General features: G+C 43.2%; 1 protein-coding gene across 1 annotated transcript in view; it reads right to left on the bottom strand.

The window, feature by feature from the left end:
* LOC146969341 (uncharacterized) overlaps positions 1-21,401 on the bottom strand; it is a 37,952-nt gene extending 16,551 nt beyond the window's left edge. The window contains exons 1-4 of the mRNA XM_085759387.1: positions 21,202-21,401; positions 12,579-13,649; positions 11,876-12,383; positions 109-1,405 (exon numbers count right to left, since the gene is read on the bottom strand). Of these exons, the coding sequence (XP_085615513.1) occupies positions 109-1,405; positions 11,876-12,383; positions 12,579-13,649; positions 21,202-21,401 (3,076 nt within the window). The remainder of the gene's footprint in view (positions 1-108; positions 1,406-11,875; positions 12,384-12,578; positions 13,650-21,201) is intronic.
* Positions 21,402-22,038: the final 637 nt, after the last annotated feature.

A 22,038-nucleotide genomic window follows, 5' to 3' on the forward strand; every position in this document is an offset into this window, starting at 1 on the left:
ATGTTTTTGAAGCAGTGGTTGAAGGAGTTCTTGGTGTGGATGGAGTTGTGGTTGGTGTTGTAGTTGGTGTTGATGCAGTAGTAGATGTTGAAGCAGTGGTTGAAGTACTTGTTGGTGTAGATGGAGTAGTAGTCGAAGCAGTGGTTGAAGTACTTGTTGGCGTAGATGCAGTAGTAGTCGAAGCAGTGGTTGAAGTACTTGTTGGTGTGGATGGAGTTGTGGTTGGTGTTGTAGTTGGTGTTGATGCAGTAGTAGATGTTGTTGAAGCAGTGGTTGAAATAGTTGTTGGTGTGGATGGAGTTGTGGTTGGTGTTGTAGTTGGTGTTGATGCAGTAGTAGATGTTTTTGAAGCAGTGGTTGAAGTAGTTGTTGGTGTGGATGGAGTTGTAGTCGATGCTGTGGTTGAAGGAGTTGTTGGTGTGGATGGAGTTGTGGTTGGTGTTGTAGTTGGTGTTGATGCAGTAGTAGATGTTGAAGCAGTGGTTGAAGTACTTGTTGGTGTAGATGGAGTAGTAGTCGAAGCAGTGGTTGAAGTACTTGTTGGCGTAGATGCAGTAGTAGTCGAAGCAGTGGTTGAAGTAGTTGTTGGTGTGGATGGGGTTGTAGTCGAAGCAGTGGTTGAAGTAGTTGTTGGTGTGGATGGAGCTGTTGTTGGTGTTGTAGTAGGTGTTGATGCAGTAGTAGACGTTGTTGAAGCAGTGGTTGAAGTAGTTGTTGGTGTGGATGGAGTTGTAGTCGAAGCAGGGGTTGAAGTAGTTGTTGGTGTGGATGGAGTTGTAGTCGAAGCAGTGGTTGAAGGAGTTGTTGGTGTGGATGGAGTTGTGGTTGGTTTTGAAGTTGGTTTTGATGCAGTAGTAGATGTTGTTGAAGCAGTGGTTGAAGTAGTTGTTGGTGTGGATGGAGTAGTATTCAAAGCAGTGGTTGAAGTACTTGTTGGTGTAGATGGAGTTGTAGTCAAAGCAGTGGTTGAAGTAGTTGTTGGTGTGGATGTTGTTGAAGCAGTGGTTGAAGTAGTTGTTGGTGTGGATGGAGTTGTAGTCGAAGCAGTGGTTGAAGTAGTTGTTGGTGTGGATGGAGTAGTATTCAAAGCAGTGGTTGAAGTACTTGTTGGTGTGGATGGAGTTGTTGTTGGTGTTGTATTTGGTGTTGATGCAGTAGTAGATGTTGTTGAAGCAGTGGTTGAAGTACTTGTTGGTGTAGATGGAGTTGTTGTTGGTGTTGTAGTTGGTGTGGATGCAGTAGTAGATGTTGTTGAAGCAGTGGTTGAAGTACTTGTTGGTGTAGATGGAGTTGTAGTCAAAGCAGTGGTTGAAGTAGTTGTTGGTGTGGATGGAGTTGTAGTCGATGCTGTGGTTGAAGGAGTTGTTGGTGTGGATGGAGTTGTGGTTGGTGTTGTAGTTGGTGTTGATGCAGTAGTAGATGTTGTTGAAGCAGTGGTTGAAGTAGTTGTTGGTGTGGATGGAGTTGTGGTTGGTGTTGTAGTTGGTGTTGATGCAGTAGTAGATGTTTTTGAAGCAGTGGTTGAAGTAGTTGTTGGTGTGGATGGAGTTGTAGTCGATGCTGTGGTTGAAGGAGTTGTTGGTGTGGATGGAGTTGTGGTTGGTGTTGTAGTTGGTGTTGATGCAGTAGTAGATGTTTTTGAAGCAGTGGTTGAAGGAGTTGTTGGTGTGGATGGAGTTGTGGTTGGTGTTGTAGTTGGTGTTGATGCAGTAGTAGATGTTTTTGAAGCAGTGGTTGAAGTAGTTGTTGGTGTGGATGGAGTTGTAGTCGAAGCAGTGGTTGAAGGAGTTGTTGGTGTGGATGGAGTTGTGGTTGGTGTTGTAGTTGGTGTTGATGCAGTAGTAGATGTTTTTGAAGCAGTGGTTGAAGTACTTGTTGGTGTGGATGGAGTTGTAGTCGAAGCAGTGGTTGAAGTAGTCGAAGCAGTGGTTGAAGTACTTGTTGGCGTAGATGCAGTAGTAGTCGAAGCAGTGGTTGAAGTACTTGTTGGTGTGGATGGAGTTGTGGTTGGTGTTGTAGTTGGTGTTGATGCAGTAGTAGATGTTGTTGAAGCAGTGGTTGAAGTAGTTGTTGGTGTGGATGGAGTTGTAGTCGAAGCAGTGGTTGAAGTAGTTGGTGTTGATGCAGTAGTAGATGTTGTTGAAGCAGTGGTTGAAGTAGTTGTTGGTGTGGATGGAGTTGTAGTCGATGCTGTGGTTGAAGGAGTTGTTGGTGTGGATGGAGTTGTGGTTGGTGTTGTAGTTGGTGTTGATGCAGTAGTAGATGTTGTTGAAGCAGTGGTTGAAGTACTTGTTGGTGTAGATGGAGTTGTAGTCGAAGCAGTGGTTGAAGTACTTGTTGGCGTAGATGCAGTAGTAGTCGAAGCAGTGGTTGAAGTAGTTGTTGGTGTGGATGGAGTTGTAGTCGAAGCAGTGGTTGAAGTAGTTGTTGGTGTGGATGGAGTTGTTGTTGGTGTTGTAGTTGGTGTTGATGCAGTGGTTGAAGTAGTTGTTGGTGTGGATGGAGTTGTAGTCGAAGCAGTGGTTGAAGTAGTTGTTGGTGTGGATGGAGTTGTAGTCGAAGCAGTGGTTGAAGTAGTTGTTGGTGTGGATGGAGTTGTTGTTGAAGTAGTTGTTGGTGTGGATGGAGTTGTTGTTGAAGCAGTGGTTGAAGTAGTTGTTGGTGTGGATGGAGTTGTGGTTGGTGTTGTAGTTGGTGTTGATGCAGTAGTAGATGTTGTTGAAGCAGTGGTTGAAGTAGTTGTTGGTGTGGATGGAGTTGTAGTCGAAGCAGTGGTTGAAGTAGTTGTTGGTGTGGATGGAGTTGTAGTCGAAGCAGTGGTTGAAGTAGTTGTTGGTGTGGATGGAGTTGTGGTTGGTGTTGTAGTTGGTGTTGATGCAGTAGTAGATGTTGAAGCAGTGGTTGAAGTAGTTGTTGGTGTGGATGGAGTAGTAGTCGAAGCAGTGGTTGAAGTAGTTGTTGGTGTGGATGGGGTTGTAGTCGAAGCAGTGGTTGAAGTAGTTGTTGGTGTGGATGGAGTTGTTGGTGTTGTAGTAGGTGTTGATGCAGTAGTAGACGTTGTTGAAGCAGTGGTTGAAGTAGTTGTTGGTGTGGATGGAGTTGTAGTCGAAGCAGTGGTTGAAGTAGTTGTTGGTGTGGATGGAGTTGTGGTTGGTTTTGAAGTTGGTTTTGATGCAGTAGTAGATGTTGTTGAAGCAGTGGTTGAAGTAGTTGTTGGTGTGGATGGAGTAGTATTCAAAGCAGTGGTTGAAGTACTTGTTGGTGTAGATGGAGTTGTAGTCAAAGCAGTGGTTGAAGTAGTTGTTGGTGTGGATGGAGTTGTGGTTGAAGTAGTTGTTGGTGTGGATGTTGTTGAAGCAGTGGTTGAAGGAGTTGTTGGTGTGGATGGAGTTGTGGTTGGTTTTGAAGTTGGTTTTGATGCAGTAGTAGATGTTGTTGAAGCAGTGGTTGAAGTAGTTGTTGGTGTGGATGGAGTAGTATTCAAAGCAGTGGTTGAAGTACTTGTTGGTGTGGATGGAGTTGTTGTTGGTGTTGTAGTTGGTGTTGATGCAGTGGTTGAAGTACTTGTTGGTGTAGATGGAGTTGTAGTCGAAGCAGTGGTTGAAGTAGTTGTTGGTGTGGATGCAGTAGTAGATGTTGTTGAAGCAGTGGTTGAAGTACTTGTTGGTGTAGATGGAGTTGTAGTTGTTGTTGAAGCAGTGGTTGAAGTAGTTGTTGGTGTGGATGGAGTTGTAGTCGATGCTGTGGTTGAAGGAGTTGTTGGTGTGGATGGAGTTGTGGTTGGTGTTGTAGTTGGTGTTGATGCAGTAGTAGATGTTGTTGAAGCAGTGGTTGAAGTAGTTGTTGGTGTGGATGGAGTTGTGGTTGGTGTTGTAGTTGGTGTTGATGCAGTAGTAGATGTTTTTGAAGCAGTGGTTGAAGTAGTTGTTGGTGTGGATGGAGTTGTAGTCGATGCTGTGGTTGAAGGAGTTGTTGGTGTGGATGGAGTTGTGGTTGAAGTAGTTGTTGGTGTGGATGGAGTTGTAGTCGAAGCAGTGGTTGAAGGAGTTGTTGGTGTGGATGGAGTTGTGGTTGGTGTTGTAGTTGGTGTTGATGCAGTAGTAGATGTTGAAGCAGTGGTTGAAGTACTTGTTGGTGTAGATGGAGTAGTAGTCGAAGCAGTGGTTGAAGTACTTGTTGGCGTAGATGCAGTAGTAGTCGAAGCAGTGGTTGAAGTACTTGTTGGTGTGGATGGAGTTGTGGTTGGTGTTGTAGTTGGTGTTGATGCAGTAGTAGATGTTGTTGAAGCAGTGGTTGAAATAGTTGTTGGTGTGGATGGAGTTGTGGTTGGTGTTGTAGTTGGTGTTGATGCAGTAGTAGATGTTTTTGAAGCAGTGGTTGAAGTAGTTGTTGGTGTGGATGGAGTTGTAGTCGATGCTGTGGTTGAAGGAGTTGTTGGTGTGGATGGAGTTGTGGTTGGTGTTGTAGTTGGTGTTGATGCAGTAGTAGATGTTTTTGAAGCAGTGGTTGAAGGAGTTGTTGGTGTGGATGGAGTTGTGGTTGGTGTTGTAGTTGGTGTTGATGCAGTAGTAGATGTTGTTGAAGCAGTGGTTGAAGTACTTGTTGGTGTAGATGGAGTAGTAGTCGAAGCAGTGGTTGAAGTACTTGTTGGCGTAGATGCAGTAGTAGTCGAAGCAGTGGTTGAAGTAGTTGTTGGTGTGGATGGGGTTGTAGTCGAAGCAGTGGTTGAAGTAGTTGTTGGTGTGGATGGAGTTGTTGTTGGTGTTGTAGTAGGTGTTGATGCAGTAGTAGACGTTGTTGAAGCAGTGGTTGAAGTAGTTGTTGGTGTGGATGGAGTTGTAGTCGAAGCAGGGGTTGAAGTAGTTGTTGGTGTGGATGGAGTAGAAGTCGAAGCAGTGGTTGAAGTAGTTGTTGGTGTGGATGGAGTTGTTGTTGGTGTTGTAGTAGGTGTTGATGCAGTAGTAGACGTTGTTGAAGCAGTGTTTGAAGTAGTTGTTGGTGTGGATGGAGTTGTTGTTGGTGTTGTAGTAGGTGTTGATGCAGTAGTAGACGTTGTTGAAGCAGTGGTTGAAGTAGTTGTTGGTGTGGATGGAGTTGTGGTTGGTGTTGTAGTTGGTGTTGATGCAGTAGTAGATGTTTTTGAAGCAGTGGTTGAAGTAGTTGTTGGTGTGGATGGAGTTGTAGTCGATGCTGTGGTTGAAGGAGTTGTTGGTGTGGATGGAGTTGTTTTTGGTGTTGTAGTTGGTGTTGATGCAGTAGTAGATGTTGTTGAAGCAGTGGTTGAAGTTGTTGTTGGTGTAGTTGGAGTTGTTGTTGGTGTTGTAGTAGGTGTTGATGCAGTAGTAGAAGTTGTTGAAGCAGTGGTTGAAGTAGTTGTTGGTGTGAATGGAGTTGTAGCCGAAGCAGTGGTTGAAGTAGTTGTTGGTGTGGATGGAGTTGTTGTTGGTGTTGATGCAGTAGTAGATGTTGTTGAAGAAGTGGTTGAAGTAGTTGTTGGTGTAGATGGAGTAGTAGTCGAAGCAGTGCTTGAAGTAGTTGTTGGTGTGGATGGAGTTGTAGTCGAAGCAGTGTTTGAAGTAGTTGTTGGTGTGGATGGAGTTGTTGTTGGTGTTGATGCAGTAGTAGACGTTGTTGATGCAGTGGTTGAAGTAGTTGTTTGTGTGGATGTAGTTGTTGTTGGTGTTGTAGTAGGTGTTGATGCAGTAGTAGATGTTGTTGAAGCAGTGGTTGAAGTACTTGTTGGTGTAGATGGAGTTGTTGTTGGTGTTGTAGTTGGTGTTGATGCAGTAGTAGATGTTGTTGAAGCAGTGGTTGAAGTACTTGTTGGTGTAGATGGAGTAGTAGTCGAAGCAGTGGTTGAAGTAGTTGTTGGTGTGGATGGAGTTGTTGTTGGTGTTGTAGTAGGTGTTGATGCAGTAGTAGACGTTGTTGAAGCAGTGGTTGAAGTACTTGTTGAAGCAGTGGTTGAAGTAGTTGTTGGTGTGGATGGAGTTGTAGTCGATGCAGTGGTTGACGTAGTTGTTGGTGTGGATGGAGTTGTAGTCGATGCTGTGGTTGAAGGAGTTGTTGGTGTGGATGTTGTTGAAGCAGTGGTTGAAGTAGTTGTTGGTGTGGATGGAGTTGTAGTCGATGCTGTGGTTGAAGGAGTTGTTGGTGTAGATGGAGTTGTGGTTGGTGTTGTAGTTGGTGTTGATGCAGTAGTAAACGTTGTTGAAGCAGTGGTTGAAGTACTTGTTGGTGTGGATGGAGTTGTTGTTGGTGTTGTAGTTGGTGTTGATGCAGTAGTAGATGTTGTTGAAGCAGTGGTTGAAGTACTTGTTGGTGTGGATGGAGTTGTTGTTGGTGTTGTAGTTGGTGTTGATGCAGTAGTAGATGTTGTTGAAGCAGTGGTTGAAGTAGTTGTTGGTGTAGATGGAGTTGTTGTTGGTGTTGTAGTTGGTGTTGATGCAGTAGTAGATGTTGTTGAAGCAGTGGTTGAAGTACTTGTTGGTGTAGATGGAGTAGTAGTCGAAGCAGTGGTTGAAGTAGTTGTTGGTGTGGATGGAGTTGTTGTTGGTGTTGTAGTAGGTGTTGATGCAGTAGTAGACGTTGTTGAAGCAGTGGTTGAAGTAGTTGTTGGTGTAGATGGAGTTGTTGTTGGTGGTGTAGTTGGTGTTGATGCAGTAGTAGATGTTGTTGAAGCAGTGGTTGAAGTACTTGTTGGTGTGGATGGAGTTGTAGTCGAAGCAGTGGTTGACGTACTTGTTGGTGTGGATGGAGTTGTAGTCGATGCTGTGGTTGAAGGAGTTGTTGGTGTGGATGTTGTTGAAGCAGTGGTTGAAGTAGTTGTTGGTGTGGATGGAGTTGTAGTCGAAGCAGTGGTTGACGTAGTTGTTGGTGTGGATGGAGTTGTAGTCGATGCTGTGGTTGAAGGAGTTGTTGGTGTAGATTGAGTTGTGGTTGGTGTTGTAGTTGGTGTTGATGCAGTAGTAAACGTTGTTGAAGCAGTGGTTGAAGTACTTGTTGGTGTGGATGGAGTTGTTGTTGGTGTTGTAGTTGGTGTTGATGCAGTAGTAGATGTTGTTGAAGCAGTGGTTGAAGTAGTTGTTGGTGTAGATGGAGTTGTTGTTGGTGTTGTAGTTGGTGTTGATGCAGTAGTAGATATTATTGAAGCAGTGGTTGAAGTAGTTGTTGGTGTAGATGGAGTTGATGTTGGTGTTGTAGTTGGTGTTGATGCAGTAGTAGATGTTGTTGAAGAAGTGGTTGAAGTAGTTGTTGGTGTAGATGGAGTAGTAGTCGAAGCAGTGGTTGAAGTAGTTGTTGGTGTGGATGGAGTTGTTGTTGGTGTTGTAGTTGGTGTTGATGCAGTAGTAGATGTTGTTGAAGCAGTGGTTGAAGTACTTGTTGGTGTAGATGGAGTAGTAGTCGAAGCAGTGCTTGAAGTAGTTGTTGGTGTGGATGGAGTTGTAGTCGAAGCAGTGTTTGAAGTAGTTGTTTGTGTGGATGGAGTTGTTGTTGGTGTTGATGCAGTAGTAGACGTTGTTGAAGCAGTGGTTGAAGTAGTTGTTTGTGTGGATGGAGTTGTTGTTGGTGTTGTAGTAGGTGTTGATGCAGTAGTAGATGTTGTTGAAGCAGTGGTTGAAGTAGTTGTTGGTGTAGATGGAGTTGTTGTTGGTGTTGTAGTTGGTGTTGATGCAGTAGTAGATGTTGTTGAAGCAGTGGTTGAAGTACTTGTTGGTGTAGATGGAGTTGTTGTTGGTGTTGTAGTTGGTGTTGATGCAGTAGTAGATGTTGTTGAAGCAGTGGTTGAAGTACTTGTTGGTGTAGATGGAGTAGTAGTCGAAGCAGTGGTTGAAGTAGTTGTTGGTGTGGATGGAGTTGTTGTTGGTGTTGTAGTAGGTGTTGATGCAGTAGTAGACGTTGTTGAAGCAGTGGTTGAAGTACTTGTTGGTGTGGATGGAGTTGTAGTCGAAGCAGTGGTTGACGTAGTTGTTGGTGTGGATGGAGTTGTAGTCGATGCAGTGGTTGACGTAGTTGTTGGTGTGGATGGAGTTGTAGTCGATGCTGTGGTTGAAGGAGTTGTTGGTGTGGATGTTGTTGAAGCAGTGGTTGAAGTAGTTGTTGGTGTGGATGGAGTTGTAGTCGAAGCAGTGGTTGACGTAGTTGTTGGTGTGGATGGAGTTGTAGTCGATGCTGTGGTTGAAGGAGTTGTTGGTGTAGATGGAGTTGTGGTTGGTGTTGTAGTTGGTGTTGATGCAGTAGTAAACGTTGTTGAAGCAGTGGTTGAAGTACTTGTTGGTGTGGATGGAGTTGTTGGTGTTGTAGTTGGTGTTGATGCAGTAGTAGATGTTGTTGAAGCAGTGGTTGAAGTACTTGTTGGTGTGGATGGAGTTGTTGTTGGTGTTGTAGTTGGTGTTGATGCAGTAGTAGATGTTGTTGAAGCAGTGGTTGAAGTAGTTGTTGGTGTAGATGGAGTTGTTGTTGGTGTTATAGTTGGTGTTGATGCAGTAGTAGATGTTGTTGAAGCAGTGGTTGAAGTACTTGTTGGTGTAGATGGAGTAGTAGTCGAAGCAGTGGTTGAAGTAGTTGTTGGTGTGGATGGAGTTGTTGTTGGTGTTGTAGTTGGTGTTGATGCAGTAGTAGATGTTGTTGAAGCAGTGGTTGAAGTAGTTGTTGGTGAAGATGGAGTAGTAGTCGAAGCAGTGGTTGAAGTAGTTGTTGGCGTGGATGGAGTTGTAGTCGAAGCAGTGGTTGAAGTCGCTGTTGGTGTGGATGGAGTTGTTGGTGTTGATGCAGTAGTAGATGTTGTTGAAGTAGTTGTTGGTGTTGATGGAGTTGTATTTGGTGTTGTAGTTGGTGTTGATGCAGTAGTAGATGTTGTTGAAGCAGTGGTTGTCGTACTTGTTGGTGTAGATGGAGTAGTAGTCGAAGCAGTGGTTGAAGTAGTTGTTGGTGTGGATGGAGTTGTTGTTGGTGTTGTAGTAGGTGTTGATGCAGTAGTAGACGTTGTTGAAGCAGTGGTTGAAGTACTTGTTGGTGTGGATGGAGTTGTAGTCGAAGCAGTGGTTGACGTAGTTGTTGGTGTGGATGGAGTTGTAGTCGATGCAGTGGTTGACGTAGTTGTTGGTGTGGATGGAGTTGTAGTCGATGCTGTGGTTGAAGGAGTTGTTGGTGTGGATGTTGTTGAAGCAGTGGTTGAAGTAGTTGTTGGTGTGGATGGAGTTGTAGTCGAAGCAGTGGTTGACGTAGTTGTTGGTGTGGATGGAGTTGTAGTCGATGCTGTGGTTGAAGGAGTTGTTGGTGTAGATGGAGTTGTGGTTGGTGTTGTAGTTGGTGTTGATGCAGTAGTAAACGTTGTTGAAGCAGTGGTTGAAGTACTTGTTGGTGTGGATGGAGTTGTTGTTGGTGTTGTAGTTGGTGTTGATGCAGTAGTAGATGTTGTTGAAGCAGTGGTTGAAGTACTTGTTGGTGTGGATGGAGTTGTTGTTGGTGTTGTAGTTGGTGTTGATGCAGTAGTAGATGTTGTTGAAGCAGTGGTTGAAGTAGTTGTTGGTGTAGATGGAGTTGTTGTTGGTGTTGTAGTTGGTGTTGATGCAGTAGTAGATGTTGTTGAAGCAGTGGTTGAAGTACTTGTTGGTGTAGATGGAGTAGTAGTCGAAGCAGTGGTTGAAGTAGTTGTTGGTGTGGATGGAGTTGTTGTTGGTGTTGTAGTTGGTGTTGATGCAGTAGTAGATGTTGTTGAAGCAGTGGTTGAAGTAGTTGTTGGTGAAGATGGAGTAGTAGTCGAAGCAGTGGTTGAAGTAGTTGTTGGCGTGGATGGAGTTGTAGTCGAAGCAGTGGTTGAAGTCGCTGTTGGTGTGGATGGAGTTGTTGTTGGTGTTGATGCAGTAGTAGATGTTGTTGAAGCAGTGGTTGAAGTAGTTGTTGGTGTTGATGGAGTTGTATTTGGTGTTGTAGTTGTTGTTGATGCAGTAGTAGATGTTGTTGAAGCAGTGGTTGTCGTACTTGTTGGTGTAGATGGAGTAGTAGTCGAAGCAGTGGTTGAAGTAGTTGTTGGTGTGGATGGAGTTGTTTTTGGTGTTGTAGTTGGTGTTGATGCAGTAGTAGATGTTGTTGAAGCAGTGGTTGAAGTACTTGTTGGTGTAGATGGCGTAGTAGTCGAAGCAGTGGTTGAAGTAGTTGTTGGTGTGGATGGAGTTGTAGTCGAAGCAGTGGTTGAAGTAGATGTTTGTGTGGATGGAGTTGTTGTTGGTGTTGTAGTAGGTGTTGATGCAGTAGTAGACGTTGAAGCAGTGGTTAAAGTAGTTGTTGGTGTGGATGGAGTTGTTGGTGTTGTAGTAGGTGTTGATGCAGTCGTAGATGTTGTTGAAGCAGTGGTTGAAGTACTTGTTGGTGTGGATGGAGTTGTAGTCGATGCTGTGGTTGAAGGAGTTGTTGGTGTGGATGTTGTTGAAGCAGTGGTTGAAGTAGTTGTTGGTGTGGATGGAGTTGTAGTCGAAGCAGTGGTTGACGTAGTTGTTGGTGTGGATGGAGTTGTAGTCGAAGCTGTGGTTGAAGGAGTTGTTGGTGTGGATGTTGTTGAAGCAGTGGTTGAAGTAGTTGTTGGTGTGGATGGAGTTGTAGTCGAAGCAGTGGTTGACGTAGTTGTTGATGTGGATGGAGTTGTAGTCGATGCTGTGGTTGAAGGAGTTGTTGGTGTAGATGGAGTTGTGGTTGGTGTTGTAGTTGGTGTTGATGCAGTAGTAGATGTTGTTGAAGCAGTGGTTGAAGTAGTTGTTGGTGTGGATGGAGTTGTTGTTGGTGTTGTAGTTGGTGTTGATGCAGTAGTAGATGTTGTTGAAGCAGTGGTTGAAGTAGTTGTTGGTGTTGATGGAGTTGTAGTTGGTGTTGTAGTTGGTGTTGATGCAGTAGTAGGCGTTGTTGAAGCAGTGGTTGAAGTAGTTGTTGGTGTGGATGGAGTTGTTGTTGGTGTTGTAGTTGGTGTTGATGCAGTAGTAGATGTTGTTGAAGCAGTGGTTGAAGTACTTGTTGGTGTAGATGGAGTAGTAGTCGAAGCAGTGGTTGAAGTAGTTGTTGGTGTGGATGGAGTTGTAGTCGAAGCAGTGGTTGAAGTAGTTGTTGGTGTGGATGGAGTTGTTGTTGGTGTTGTAGTAGGTGTTGATGCAGTAGTAGACGTTGTTGAAGCAGTGGTTGAAGTAGTTGTTGGTGTTGATGGAGTTGTAGTTGGTGTTGTAGTTGGTGTTGATGCAGTAGTAGGCGTTGTTGAAGCAGTGGTTGAAGTAGTTGTTGGTGTGGATGGAGTTGTTGTTGGTGTTGTAGTTGGTGTTGATGCAGTAGTAGATGTTGTTGAAGCAGTGGTTGAAGTACTTGTTGGTGAAGATGGAGTAGTAGTCGAAGCAGTGGTTGAAGTAGTTGTTGGTGTGGATGGAGTTGTAGTCGAAGCAGTGGTTGAAGTAGTTGTTGGTGTGGATGGAGTTGTTGTTGGTGTTGTAGTAGGTGTTGATGCAGTAGTAGACGTTGTTGAAGCAGTGGTTGAAGTAGTTGTTGGTGTGGATGGAGTTGTAGTTGGTGTTGTAGTTGGTGTTGATGCAGTAGTAGATGTTGTTGAAGCAGTGGTTGAAGTAGTTGTTGGTGTGGATGGAGTTGTTGTTGGTGTTGTAGTAGGTGTTGATGCAGTAGTAGACGTTGTTGAAGCAGTGGTTGAAGTACTTGTTGGTGTGGATGGAGTTGTAGTCGAAGCAGTGGTTGAAGTAGTTGGTGTGGATGGAGTTGTTGTCGGTGTTGTAGTTGGTGTTGATGCAGTGGTAGATGTTGTTGAAGCAGTGGTTGAAGTAGTTGTTGGTGTGGATGGAGTTGTAGTCGAAGCAGTGGTTGAAGTAGTTGTTGGTGTTGATGCAGTAGTAGATGTTGTTGAAGCAGTGGTTGAAGTAGTTGTTGGTGTGGATGGAGTTGTTGTTGGTGTTGTAGTTGGTGTTGATGCAGTAGTAGATGTTGTTGAAGCAGTGGTTGAAGTACTTGTTGGTGTGGATGGAGTTGTTGTTGGTGTGGATGTTGTTGAAGCAGTGGTTGAAGTACTTGTTGGTGTGGATGGAGTTGTTGTTGGTGTTGTAGTTGGTGTTGATGCAGTAGTAGATGTTGTTGAAGCAGTGGTTGAAGTACTTGTTGGTGTAGATGGAGTTGTTGTTGGTGTTGTAGTTGGTGTTGATGCAGTAGTAGATGTTGTTGAAGCAGTGGTTGAAGTACTTGTTGGTGTAGATGGAGTAGTAGTCGAAGCAGTGGTTGAAGTAGTTGTTGGTGTTGATGGAGTTGTATTTGGTGTTGTAGTTGTTGTTGATGCAGTAGTAGATGTTGTTGAAGCAGTGGTTGTCGTACTTGTTGGTGTAGATGGAGTAGTAGTCGAAGTAGTTGTTGGTGTGGATGGAGTTGTTGTTGGTGTTGTAGTTGGTGTTGATGCAGTAGTAGATGTTGTTGAAGCAGTGGTTGAAGTACTTGTTGGTGTGGTTGAAGTAGTTGTTGGTGTGGATGGAGTTGTTGTTGGTGTTGTAGTTGGTGTTGATGCAGTAGTCGAAGCAGTGGTTGAAGTAGTTGTTGGTGTGGATGGAGTTGTTGAAGCAGTGGTTGATGTTGTTGAAGCAGTGGTTGAAGTAGTTGTTGGTGTGGATGGAGTTGTAGTCGAAGCAGTGGTTGAAGTAGTTGTTGGTGTGGATGGAGTTGTAGTCGAAGCAGTGGTTGACGTAGTTGTTGGTGTGGATGGAGTTGTAGTCGATGCTGTGGTTGAAGGAGTTGTTGGTGTAGATGGAGTTGTGGTTGGTGTTGTAGTTGGTGTTGATGCAGTAGTAGATGTTGTTGAAGCAGTGGTTGAAGTAGTTGTTGGTGTGGATGGAGTTGTTGTTGGTGTTGTAGTTGGTGTTGATGCAGGAGTAGATGTTGTTGAAGCAGTGGTTGAAGTAGTTGTTGGTGTGGATGGAGTTGTTGTTGGTGTTGTAGTTGGTGTTGATGCAGTAGTAGATGTTGTTGAAGCAGTGGTTGAAGTAGTTGTTGGTGTTGATGGAGTTGTAGTTGGTGTTGTAGTTGGTGTTGATGCAGTAGTAGGCGTTGTTGAAGCAGTGGTTGAAGTAGTTGTTGGTGTGGATGGAGTTGTTGTTGGTGTTGTAGTTGGTGTTGATGCAGTAGTAGATGTTGTTGAAGCAGTGGTTGAAGTACTTGTTGGTGTAGATGGAGTAGTAGTCGAAGCAGTGCTTGAAGTAGTTGTTGGTGTGGATGGAGTTGTAGTCGAAGCTGTGGTTGAAGTAGTTGTGGGTGTGGATGGAGTTGTTGTTGGTGTTGTAGTAGGTGTTGATGCAGTAGTAGACGTTGTTGAAGCAGTGGTTGAAGTAGTTGTGGGTGTGGATGGAGTTGTTGTTGGTGTTGTAGTTGGTGTTGATGCAGTAGTAGACGTTGTTGAAGCAGTGGTTGAAGTAGTTGTGGGTGTGGATGGAGTTGTTGTTGGTGTTGTAGTAGGTGTTGATGCAGTAGTAGACGTTGAAGCAGTGGTTGAAGTAGTTGTTGGTGTGGATGGAGTTGTAGTCGAAGCAGTGGTTGAAGTAGTCATTGGTGTGGATGGAGTTGTTGTTGGTGTTGTAGTTGGTGTTGATGTAGTAGTAGATGTTGTTGAAGCAGTGGTTGAAGTACTTGTTGGTGTGGATGGAGTTGTTGTTGGTGGTGTAGTTGGTGTTGATGCAGTAGTAGATATTGTTGAAGCAGTGGTTGAAGTAGTTGTTGGTGTGGATGGAGTTGTTGTTGGTGTTGTAGTTGGTGTTGATGCAGTAGTAGATGTTGTTGATGCAGTGGTTGAAGTACTTGTTGGTGTAGATGGAGTTGTAGTCAAAGCAGTGGTTGAAGTAGTTGTTGGTGTGGATGTTGTTGAAGCAGTGGTTGAAGTAGTTGTTGGTTTGGATGGAGTTGTTGTTGGTGTTGTAGTTGGTGTTGATGCAGTAGTAGATGTTGTTGAAGCAGTGGTTGAAGTACTTGTTGGTGTAGATTGAGTTGTTGTTGGTGTTGTAGTTGGTGTTGATGCAGTAGTAGATGCTGTTGAAGCAGTTGTTGCAGCAGTTGTCAAATCTAGAGTTGCTGTGGTTGTTGTTGCAACCTTTGTTGTCGTAGGAGATGTTGTCGTTGTTGTGCTTGCAGTAGTTGCTAGAAGCCAAGTAGTCATTAGGAGAATGTCAATGTATTATTTCCAGCTTTTCACTAAATTGAATTCATTTTAAGTTTTTGTTTACATAAAATGTGACCCGTTCCATCAAAATGAGTCGGAAGTCGCAACGTTCTATTTTTAGATAATCAGCTGATAACATGGAAAACCCATAGAAAATCAAAAAAAAATTTTTACCCTAATTTCAAAGCAATGACATTCAAAAACAATCTCCCAAAGTTTCACAGTCCAGATAATTGAGAAAAGGCACGTAAATGATGATTAAAGTTGACCTGCAACTTAAACCCTCTGAAAATGAGTGTTGCTTCGGTGCAAAACATGAAATGTCTTCTGAACCGTTCATGATAGAGACGAGCTGTAAACTGCATCTGAATCGCGGGATTCTCCGCTTTCCGACGGTCATTGAATGTCGCCTCTATGGCGAGCAGGGATGGGTACAGAAACAGATGCTAAACCGAGTAGCATCGACGCTAACAGAGCGTAGCATCGATGCTAACAGAGCGTAGCATCAATGCTAAACCGAACGTAGCATCGATGCTAACCCGAACGTACACGCTTGCACATGTTTTACAAAATGTCAACAAAACATGACAACTTCTGAACCGTTTATGATAGAAACGAGCTGTAAAAAGCATCTGAATTGTGAGATTCTCTGCTTTCCGAGGGTCATTGAATGCTACCTCTATGACAACAAGGGGCCGTATAGGTTGTGTGTAATCACGTGGTACAGGAACAGATGCAGAGTCACTGGCAAAAACTTTAACTGCTATTTTCTCAGGTTTTAGAACAGAATAAGAGAGTAGGAGATCGTAATTCAAATGGCCACATCTCGAAAACCATCAAATGTATGACTCTGACTAGGGTATCATTTTAAAGCTTATTTTCTAATCTTTCCATTGATACCAAAATCTCAACTTTGAAATTTGGGTCACTGTGACTCATTTTGATGGATCGGGTCACAAATATTTGTGTCATTAATAATTAATATTAGTTAACAGAGGAATTTGAGTGTGGATATGATCTATGTATCCAAAAAGATTTTATCTCATTTTGTTTGAATAGTTTGACCCGTCTTACCTGTTACCATCAGGAAACCTATTAGTACACGACTGACATCCATCCTGTCAATCAAACACATCAATGAATTACACATTTAAATCATGTCCATGAAGTCGATTTTCAATTGTGCCTCATCTACAACATAAAGTTTGATCATTTTTACGTCTTATTAGTATGAGTCAGTCCATACCACATAGCTAAAACATGTGAAAAATTTTATTTCTATCCTTTCAACTTCTTTGTGATTTTTTGTTTGTTCTTTGCATAATGCTACGAGCACCTTTGGTTTTTCATGTTAGTAGACTGGTATAGAACAATGCTTGCATCTGGATGGACTTGTGTTTTCTTGTTGTTTTTCTTAACCCAAAAAAGGAGAGACATCAAGGGGCCTGATTTCTGCAATTGAATCTCTTTTGCTTGTGTTAATCACAAACACATAGGGCCTGATCTACTAAGATCCCAGATAAGGGGCGCTAAATTGCGTGCTCCTAGTAAAATTTTGTGTGTTTGGTTAGCGCATGAAAAACAGGTGATCTACTAAGAGTAACCGGCTAAATAACAGCACACACAAACTGCAGTATTTAAATGGGGGTTTTGTGCGTGGTAATCGTTTATGCCATGGAGAGTGTGGACAGAGAGCTGGATGGCCGCATGAAATTTGATCCTATGGATTAATAGAGAGCTCATGGGACACTCAGGCCACACTGACCAGAGGGATCAAAGACAGGGTGAAGACAGAGGTGACGTCTCTCAGTCGGAACAGCTGTGTTTCGAAGTGGGGGTATTTCGGAACAGCGGGGTGTCGGAGTGGAGGTGTGTCGGAATGGAGAGCCGTCCCCATCTATCTGCATCTACTCCTCCCAATATTTTGCACGTTCTAGCCAAAACCCCCATATTTGCATATTCATTCATTTTGCCCACTTGAGAGACGCAATCCTCAGTGCACCCGATTAGTAGATCAGCTTGCACATTTTTTTGCGGGTGACATCAAGTTTGCGCACGTTTTTATAGACCACTTCGGCGTCGACGTCACAGTGACGTTGCCAGACTTGCGCACGCATACTGGTGGCAGAAAAATACCGTAAGTAAGCAACAAATACACATCCTGACATACAGCTCAATTTTAAAAAGCAGCGCAGTTGCATGGCTGCAGCACGACCCTAATCTGTGATAATGAGCCCACATTAGAGGGTGAATTTAATGTAAAAAAAAACAACAACAAAAAAAACCCATCAATCTAGATTATATTCATTAGGGATGTGAACGTGTACTAAAATATAAACGGTGTAATGCTTTTCCGAGACTATGACACATGAGTTATAAATGACAGCTGTGTTGAAAACCACGCTGTGGTTCGTAATCGCGGTGCAGAACAGTGAGTTTGGAGCTGACGAAAGGAGAGAAAAAAGAGAGTCGTGCCGCAGCGAGACCGGTGAAATGCTGATTAGAGAGGGAGCGATCAGCGGTGACCACCGCTCTGACGGACCCGGTGGAAATTGGGGTGAGACAATGACTGCTGCGGAGGAATTGTAAAGAACTCAACTGTGATTTAAACTAGGACCTAAACAGTCGAGTAGAGCCAAGCTGTAACTGTGTAGTGGAGAAGCGGCAACACACGCGCGTCCCCTCAGATGTGACTGCATCTCTAGGTCACTGGTGTGTGAGTGTGAGAGAAATAAAAGCTCTGACTTGCTTGGGCAGACGTTGTTTGGTGTCACCCGCTGATTTGCACAGGTAGGCTACATAAATATCTAGACCCCGAATACAGGGCCGCCCCTGCCTACACGCAGATCACGCACAGTGCGTAGGGCCCCGCGATCCAATAGGGGCCCAGTTTTGCACAAAGGATGCACATATGCACAGCCGTGGTGCGCGCTACTAGATCAGCTGTCAGCGCGAGGCAGGAGAAGAGGGAGAAGAGACTTTTTTTTTGTAATCTGACACCGCACGCGCCATCACGCGTCAATCTGACCAATTACTGGTCAGATGCGCTGCAGGCACTTGTCAAGCAGCTGCAGGTGAAGACGTGATCACGGCTTCGAAAAGAACCTACGACTCAGGCGCAAGCAAGAGGGGGGGGGAAAGCAAAACAAGAGGAAACTCGTGCTTCTCTCGAAGGTGGGCATTTGTTGAAGTTAGTGCTGCTGGGCCGTATTAACGGCGCCGTTAATGCCAGCTCTAGTGAAAATGTAAAACTTTGTGGCATAAGCAAGCACTAAACCTCCATGCTCAGCACAGCTGCTGCTGCTGCAGGTAGGAGGAGAGATGCTGCTAGCCTTCAGTAGATGTGGACTGTGGTCTGGAGATGAAAGTCATTTTCCGGCGGCCCTTACCATTTATTAAATGTCATGTTAACACCTTTGTCTGCATATGCATTCACCTCTGTTGAAAGGCAGTGGTAAATTTATCAGTTGTTGGTCGTATTTTCGGCTAAACTTTATAATCTAGGTTATCTCCACATAAGGATCTGTTGGTGAATTTAATCTATGACAGGCAGCTTTGGAGGAGATATTAGAGATAAATATTGATAGAAATGAGTGTATTTGATACTTTGGTTGACAGAAGGAACTAAATTTGAATGTAGCTACATTTTGAAATATCAGTCTCTTTGGTGCTGAATTAGTATGTTTTATTAGGATTGTAGTTGTAGCTTATATAATAATAATAATAATGATGATAATAATGACAATAATAGTAATAATAGATAGCAATAGCAATAGTTTTTTTAAATTAATATTAGTATAAGTATAGAACTGCTAAACTGCCAGTATTAGTGGTTGTAGTTTGCATTATAATCGATTATAGGAGGGCCCGACAAAAATGTTTCGCTTAGGGCCCCATTTTGGTCAGGGACGGCCCTGCCCGAATATAAGACGACCCGTCCTTTCCAACTTTTTTCGACGGAAAAAATACTCTTATATTCGGGTCAGTGTATAAAATATATGTATAGATAATTGCGTGCATTGTCTAGGGATTTTTATTAAACATTTACTGTTTCATTCAGTGTAAACGTTAACACACGTTCACCCTCTTATTCATTTATTTTGACATTCATTCATTCATACACACACTCGGGTCATGAGTAAGCCTGGCCAAGAGCGGTGTCCCTAGCAACGGTCTGTGATACATAGCCTAAGAACGGTCTGACTGCTATACAGAAATAATAGACATGGATCCATTAAATAAACTGTTATAATATACAGCCATACAAGTAACAGTTTGCTGTCAGTATATAGTTGGTGGACTTGTTGATGATCGCCCACGTCTTATACAGCAGTGTTTTGTGTCCCTGTCGCTGTCTAGGCAGTACGTCGGTCCGGAACACACAACACACTCCGTTGCTAATCGTTAACTTAGCCTACTCAGGTATGATAACCTGTTTTCTGTTGACAAAGCATTAAAATAATCAGAGAAGGCCTCTGTATGATCCATCTACCTCTGATTTGATCGCTCTTGATGCCGGCTTTCCACTTTTGACACCAGATCAGCTGTCACTTTCTGCCACCAGTGAAGCCTCGCCCACAACATACGTCATCATTGTTTACAGACATAGAAATGGTCAAGCAAACCTTTAGTAGATCAGTGCATCATTTTGCTTGTGAAGTTGGTTTGAGACAAATAACAAATACATCCAATATTGTATGTTCTGTTTCTGGTATCACATCAGTTAGTTTTTCCAGGTTTAATTAAAGCAGAAGTAAGCGATCTGGTCGTTTTGGGTAATGCTGCGTTCCAGGCAGGCTTTTGAAACCGTAAATTACAGCTTCAAGTCACAACTTACGACTTTGTAGCGTTCCAGGCAACCCACTCGTGTTTTTCCGACCTGTTTTACCTGTGAAAGTCACTATAACGGCCACTCGTAACTTCCGACCCGTGAACTCGTACCAGATCGAACTGGTACGACTTCACAGGTCGGAAAAACATGAGTTACGGGCTGCCTTGAACGCACCATAACAGTCCTCGTCCCTACGTCACCACATTCAGGCGCATCCCTTGGCTGCACACACAGCCCTGCATGCCGTTCTCTCTCCTCATTGGATAAAAATTGTAGGATACAAGAAAGGTTTTCTCCTCGGCTCAGAGCAGAGCAGAGGGACTGACAGACCCGTGTTTCAGACCAAACACTCTATGTAAGTGATTGCTGTCAGAAGATATAACTATTTAAGTTTTGTTAACACAAAAATATTGCTTACTTCTGCTTTAAAAGAATACACAAATTGAACTATGCACACTACCTTAGCAAGTACTAGGAGTTGCACAGAACAAACAGGCTGTCTTTAACCACCATAAACAGTAATATGTGAAACTGTTCACATGCTTTGAAAAGGCTAAAATTTCTTTGAACAAAGACCTCAAGTCATGCTACAAAATCTTTTCTCTGGGTAGTCTGGCTTCTTCCCACAGTCCAGATATTTGCATATTAGGTTGATTGGCAGGTCTAAATTGTCTCTAAGTTTGAATGCGATTGCATGAGGTTGAGGTTGATTACCTGGTGACCTGTGCCAAGTATAAATCTGTTGTTATTGTTTATTGGCATTTATATACAGTAAGTTGGTCACAACATAATTCTAATACAACTCCACAAAACACAACAGACATAAAACATAAAAATATAATCCTATTCCACAAAGAAATTACAACAAACGTTGATAATTCAAATAATGAACATCATTATGAACAATATGTAATCATGACACAACTATATACAATGGAATTGCATTTTGAAAATGATGATGTTTTAAGTATGATGTTTTTTTGTTTTTTTTAATTAAATGATTACAGCAATAGCAGTCACACCTACATTGCATTCCTGTGTATATATTTTAAAGTGTACTTACTTGAAATTAAAAGATATAGAACCAAAAGTCATGAGTCCCTTTTTTTCTTTTTGTCCAGACATTTTCAGTGATTTTGAGTGTCCAGATGTGTGACAGAATTTGTTTCCACATTTGTAACACTGCACACTTCTCATCTTCTCATCTATGGTCGACAGTCAGCACCTGTCAAAGCCTTTATATACTGGAAAGGAAGACAAACCAATAATGTGACCAGTCCAGTTTTCAGAAATGTCTTTACCCCTTAGGGATCAAGAACACTAAATCACAGCATTTTCTTAACCCACAGTCCTCCTGTCACATTCTTGTAATAAAAAATGGTGATATTCTCTTTCTTTACTCTAGCTTAGTAAATATGCCCATATATTCCTCCTTTAAGAATGTTAAAAGATTGAATTAATGTTATGAAATAAAGTTAAATACAGAGTTCTCATATGGATTAAAACAAAGCCAAAAGAAATGCAAAAATAGTAAAATGAGCATGTATTTGCAAAACCCTTACATCAATGATCCCCAATGAAATATTTTAATGATACAATAACCTCATCAAGGCCATTGTCAAACCTAACCATTGCATAACATGTTTTCATAAAATGACATGAACAGAGTGTGCTCTAAAATTACTGGAGTCCAGCTTAGTGATCTCTGCTCTCTTTGGAGAACACAGGAGGTCCAGAAAGCAGACAGAATATTATCCTACCCTGATAATGTACTGGACAGTGAATTTGTAATCATGCCTGCTAACCTGAATGCAGTGCGGAAAACAAACCACTACGTAATTCTTTAATCATTTAATCAGTTTGCCAAAAGGCTGCGACGCACAACTGCAGAATAAACTGTAAATTATTTTGCCGTGCATTATTGTGAACTGTTAACTTACTACAGTATGATCTGTGAATAATTTTGCATCCCGCTCTGTTTGTGGTTGTTTCTGATGTGATTATGCTTGACTGTAGTTAACTGTTGTATCATTTATCTCTTTTGCCATATTGTATTTCTGTTGCTTTGGACAGGTTGACCATAGAAGTGAATTGCACTTCTGGGACTAATAAAAAATAATCTGAATCAGAATAATTAGCCATTGCAAAAGTATTACTGATGCTGCAAATTTCATTTGCCTTCCCCCACCCTCACCCAGTTCCTGTACCCCCACACTCACTGTTAGCAAGCATGAAGTCAGACGGGTGCTCCTGGCAGTGAACCCCAAGAAGGCTGCCAGCCCAGATGGAGTTCCGGGTAAGGTGCTCAGAGCTCACCCTCATCTTCACCAGAATCTTCAACCTCTCCTTGGCCCAGGCAGTCATCCCGCCCTGTCTGAAATCCACCACAATCATCCCAGTACCAAAGAAGTCTCCCACCACCAGCCTAAATGATTACCTCCCTGTGGCCCTCACTCCGGTAATCATTAAGTGCTTTGAGAGATTGGTCCTCCAGCACATCAAGGACTACCTCCCCCCAGACACAGGACACACAGGAGGGGGGCTCAGCACTCAGTCGCTGCTGTGTGTGTGTAACGTAAGGATCCTGTGTGTGTGACGGGGGTTTCAGCCTCTCTCTCCCCGGTGACTGATGTTTATCACGGTGTGAATGCGCACTGTAAACTCGTTATATGAAGGAACGAGACAGTAGTGGTCTCCTCTGTGTGTGAACATGAATTACGTTTAGTTAGTTGGCTGTCCGCTTTTAGCTAGACTCAAAAGCAAGTGGGACTGAAGACCACAGATGCCAGTTTGCTGAATGTACAGTATTTATACCTAGAGGTTTGATCAGCTGCGTCTCTGCTGAGGACTCGTGTGTGTGGCTGTGTGTGTTTGAGGTCACTTTCCCATCTTTATTTCATGACGACATGTACATGTTTTGGTTGTTAGGCTATCATTCAGTGAAGCCTAGCTCTCCTGTGATGGGGCGTGGTCTTCTTTGCCTGCAGCGGACACGCCCCCACCGTCCTGAGAATACTGCTCATTTATTGAC

The sequence above is a fragment of the Trachurus japonicus genome, chromosome 18 (assembly GCF_045865225.1).
Source record: "Trachurus japonicus isolate A0001 chromosome 18, Traja_1.0".
Taxonomy (NCBI): Eukaryota; Metazoa; Chordata; class Actinopteri; order Carangiformes; family Carangidae; genus Trachurus; species Trachurus japonicus.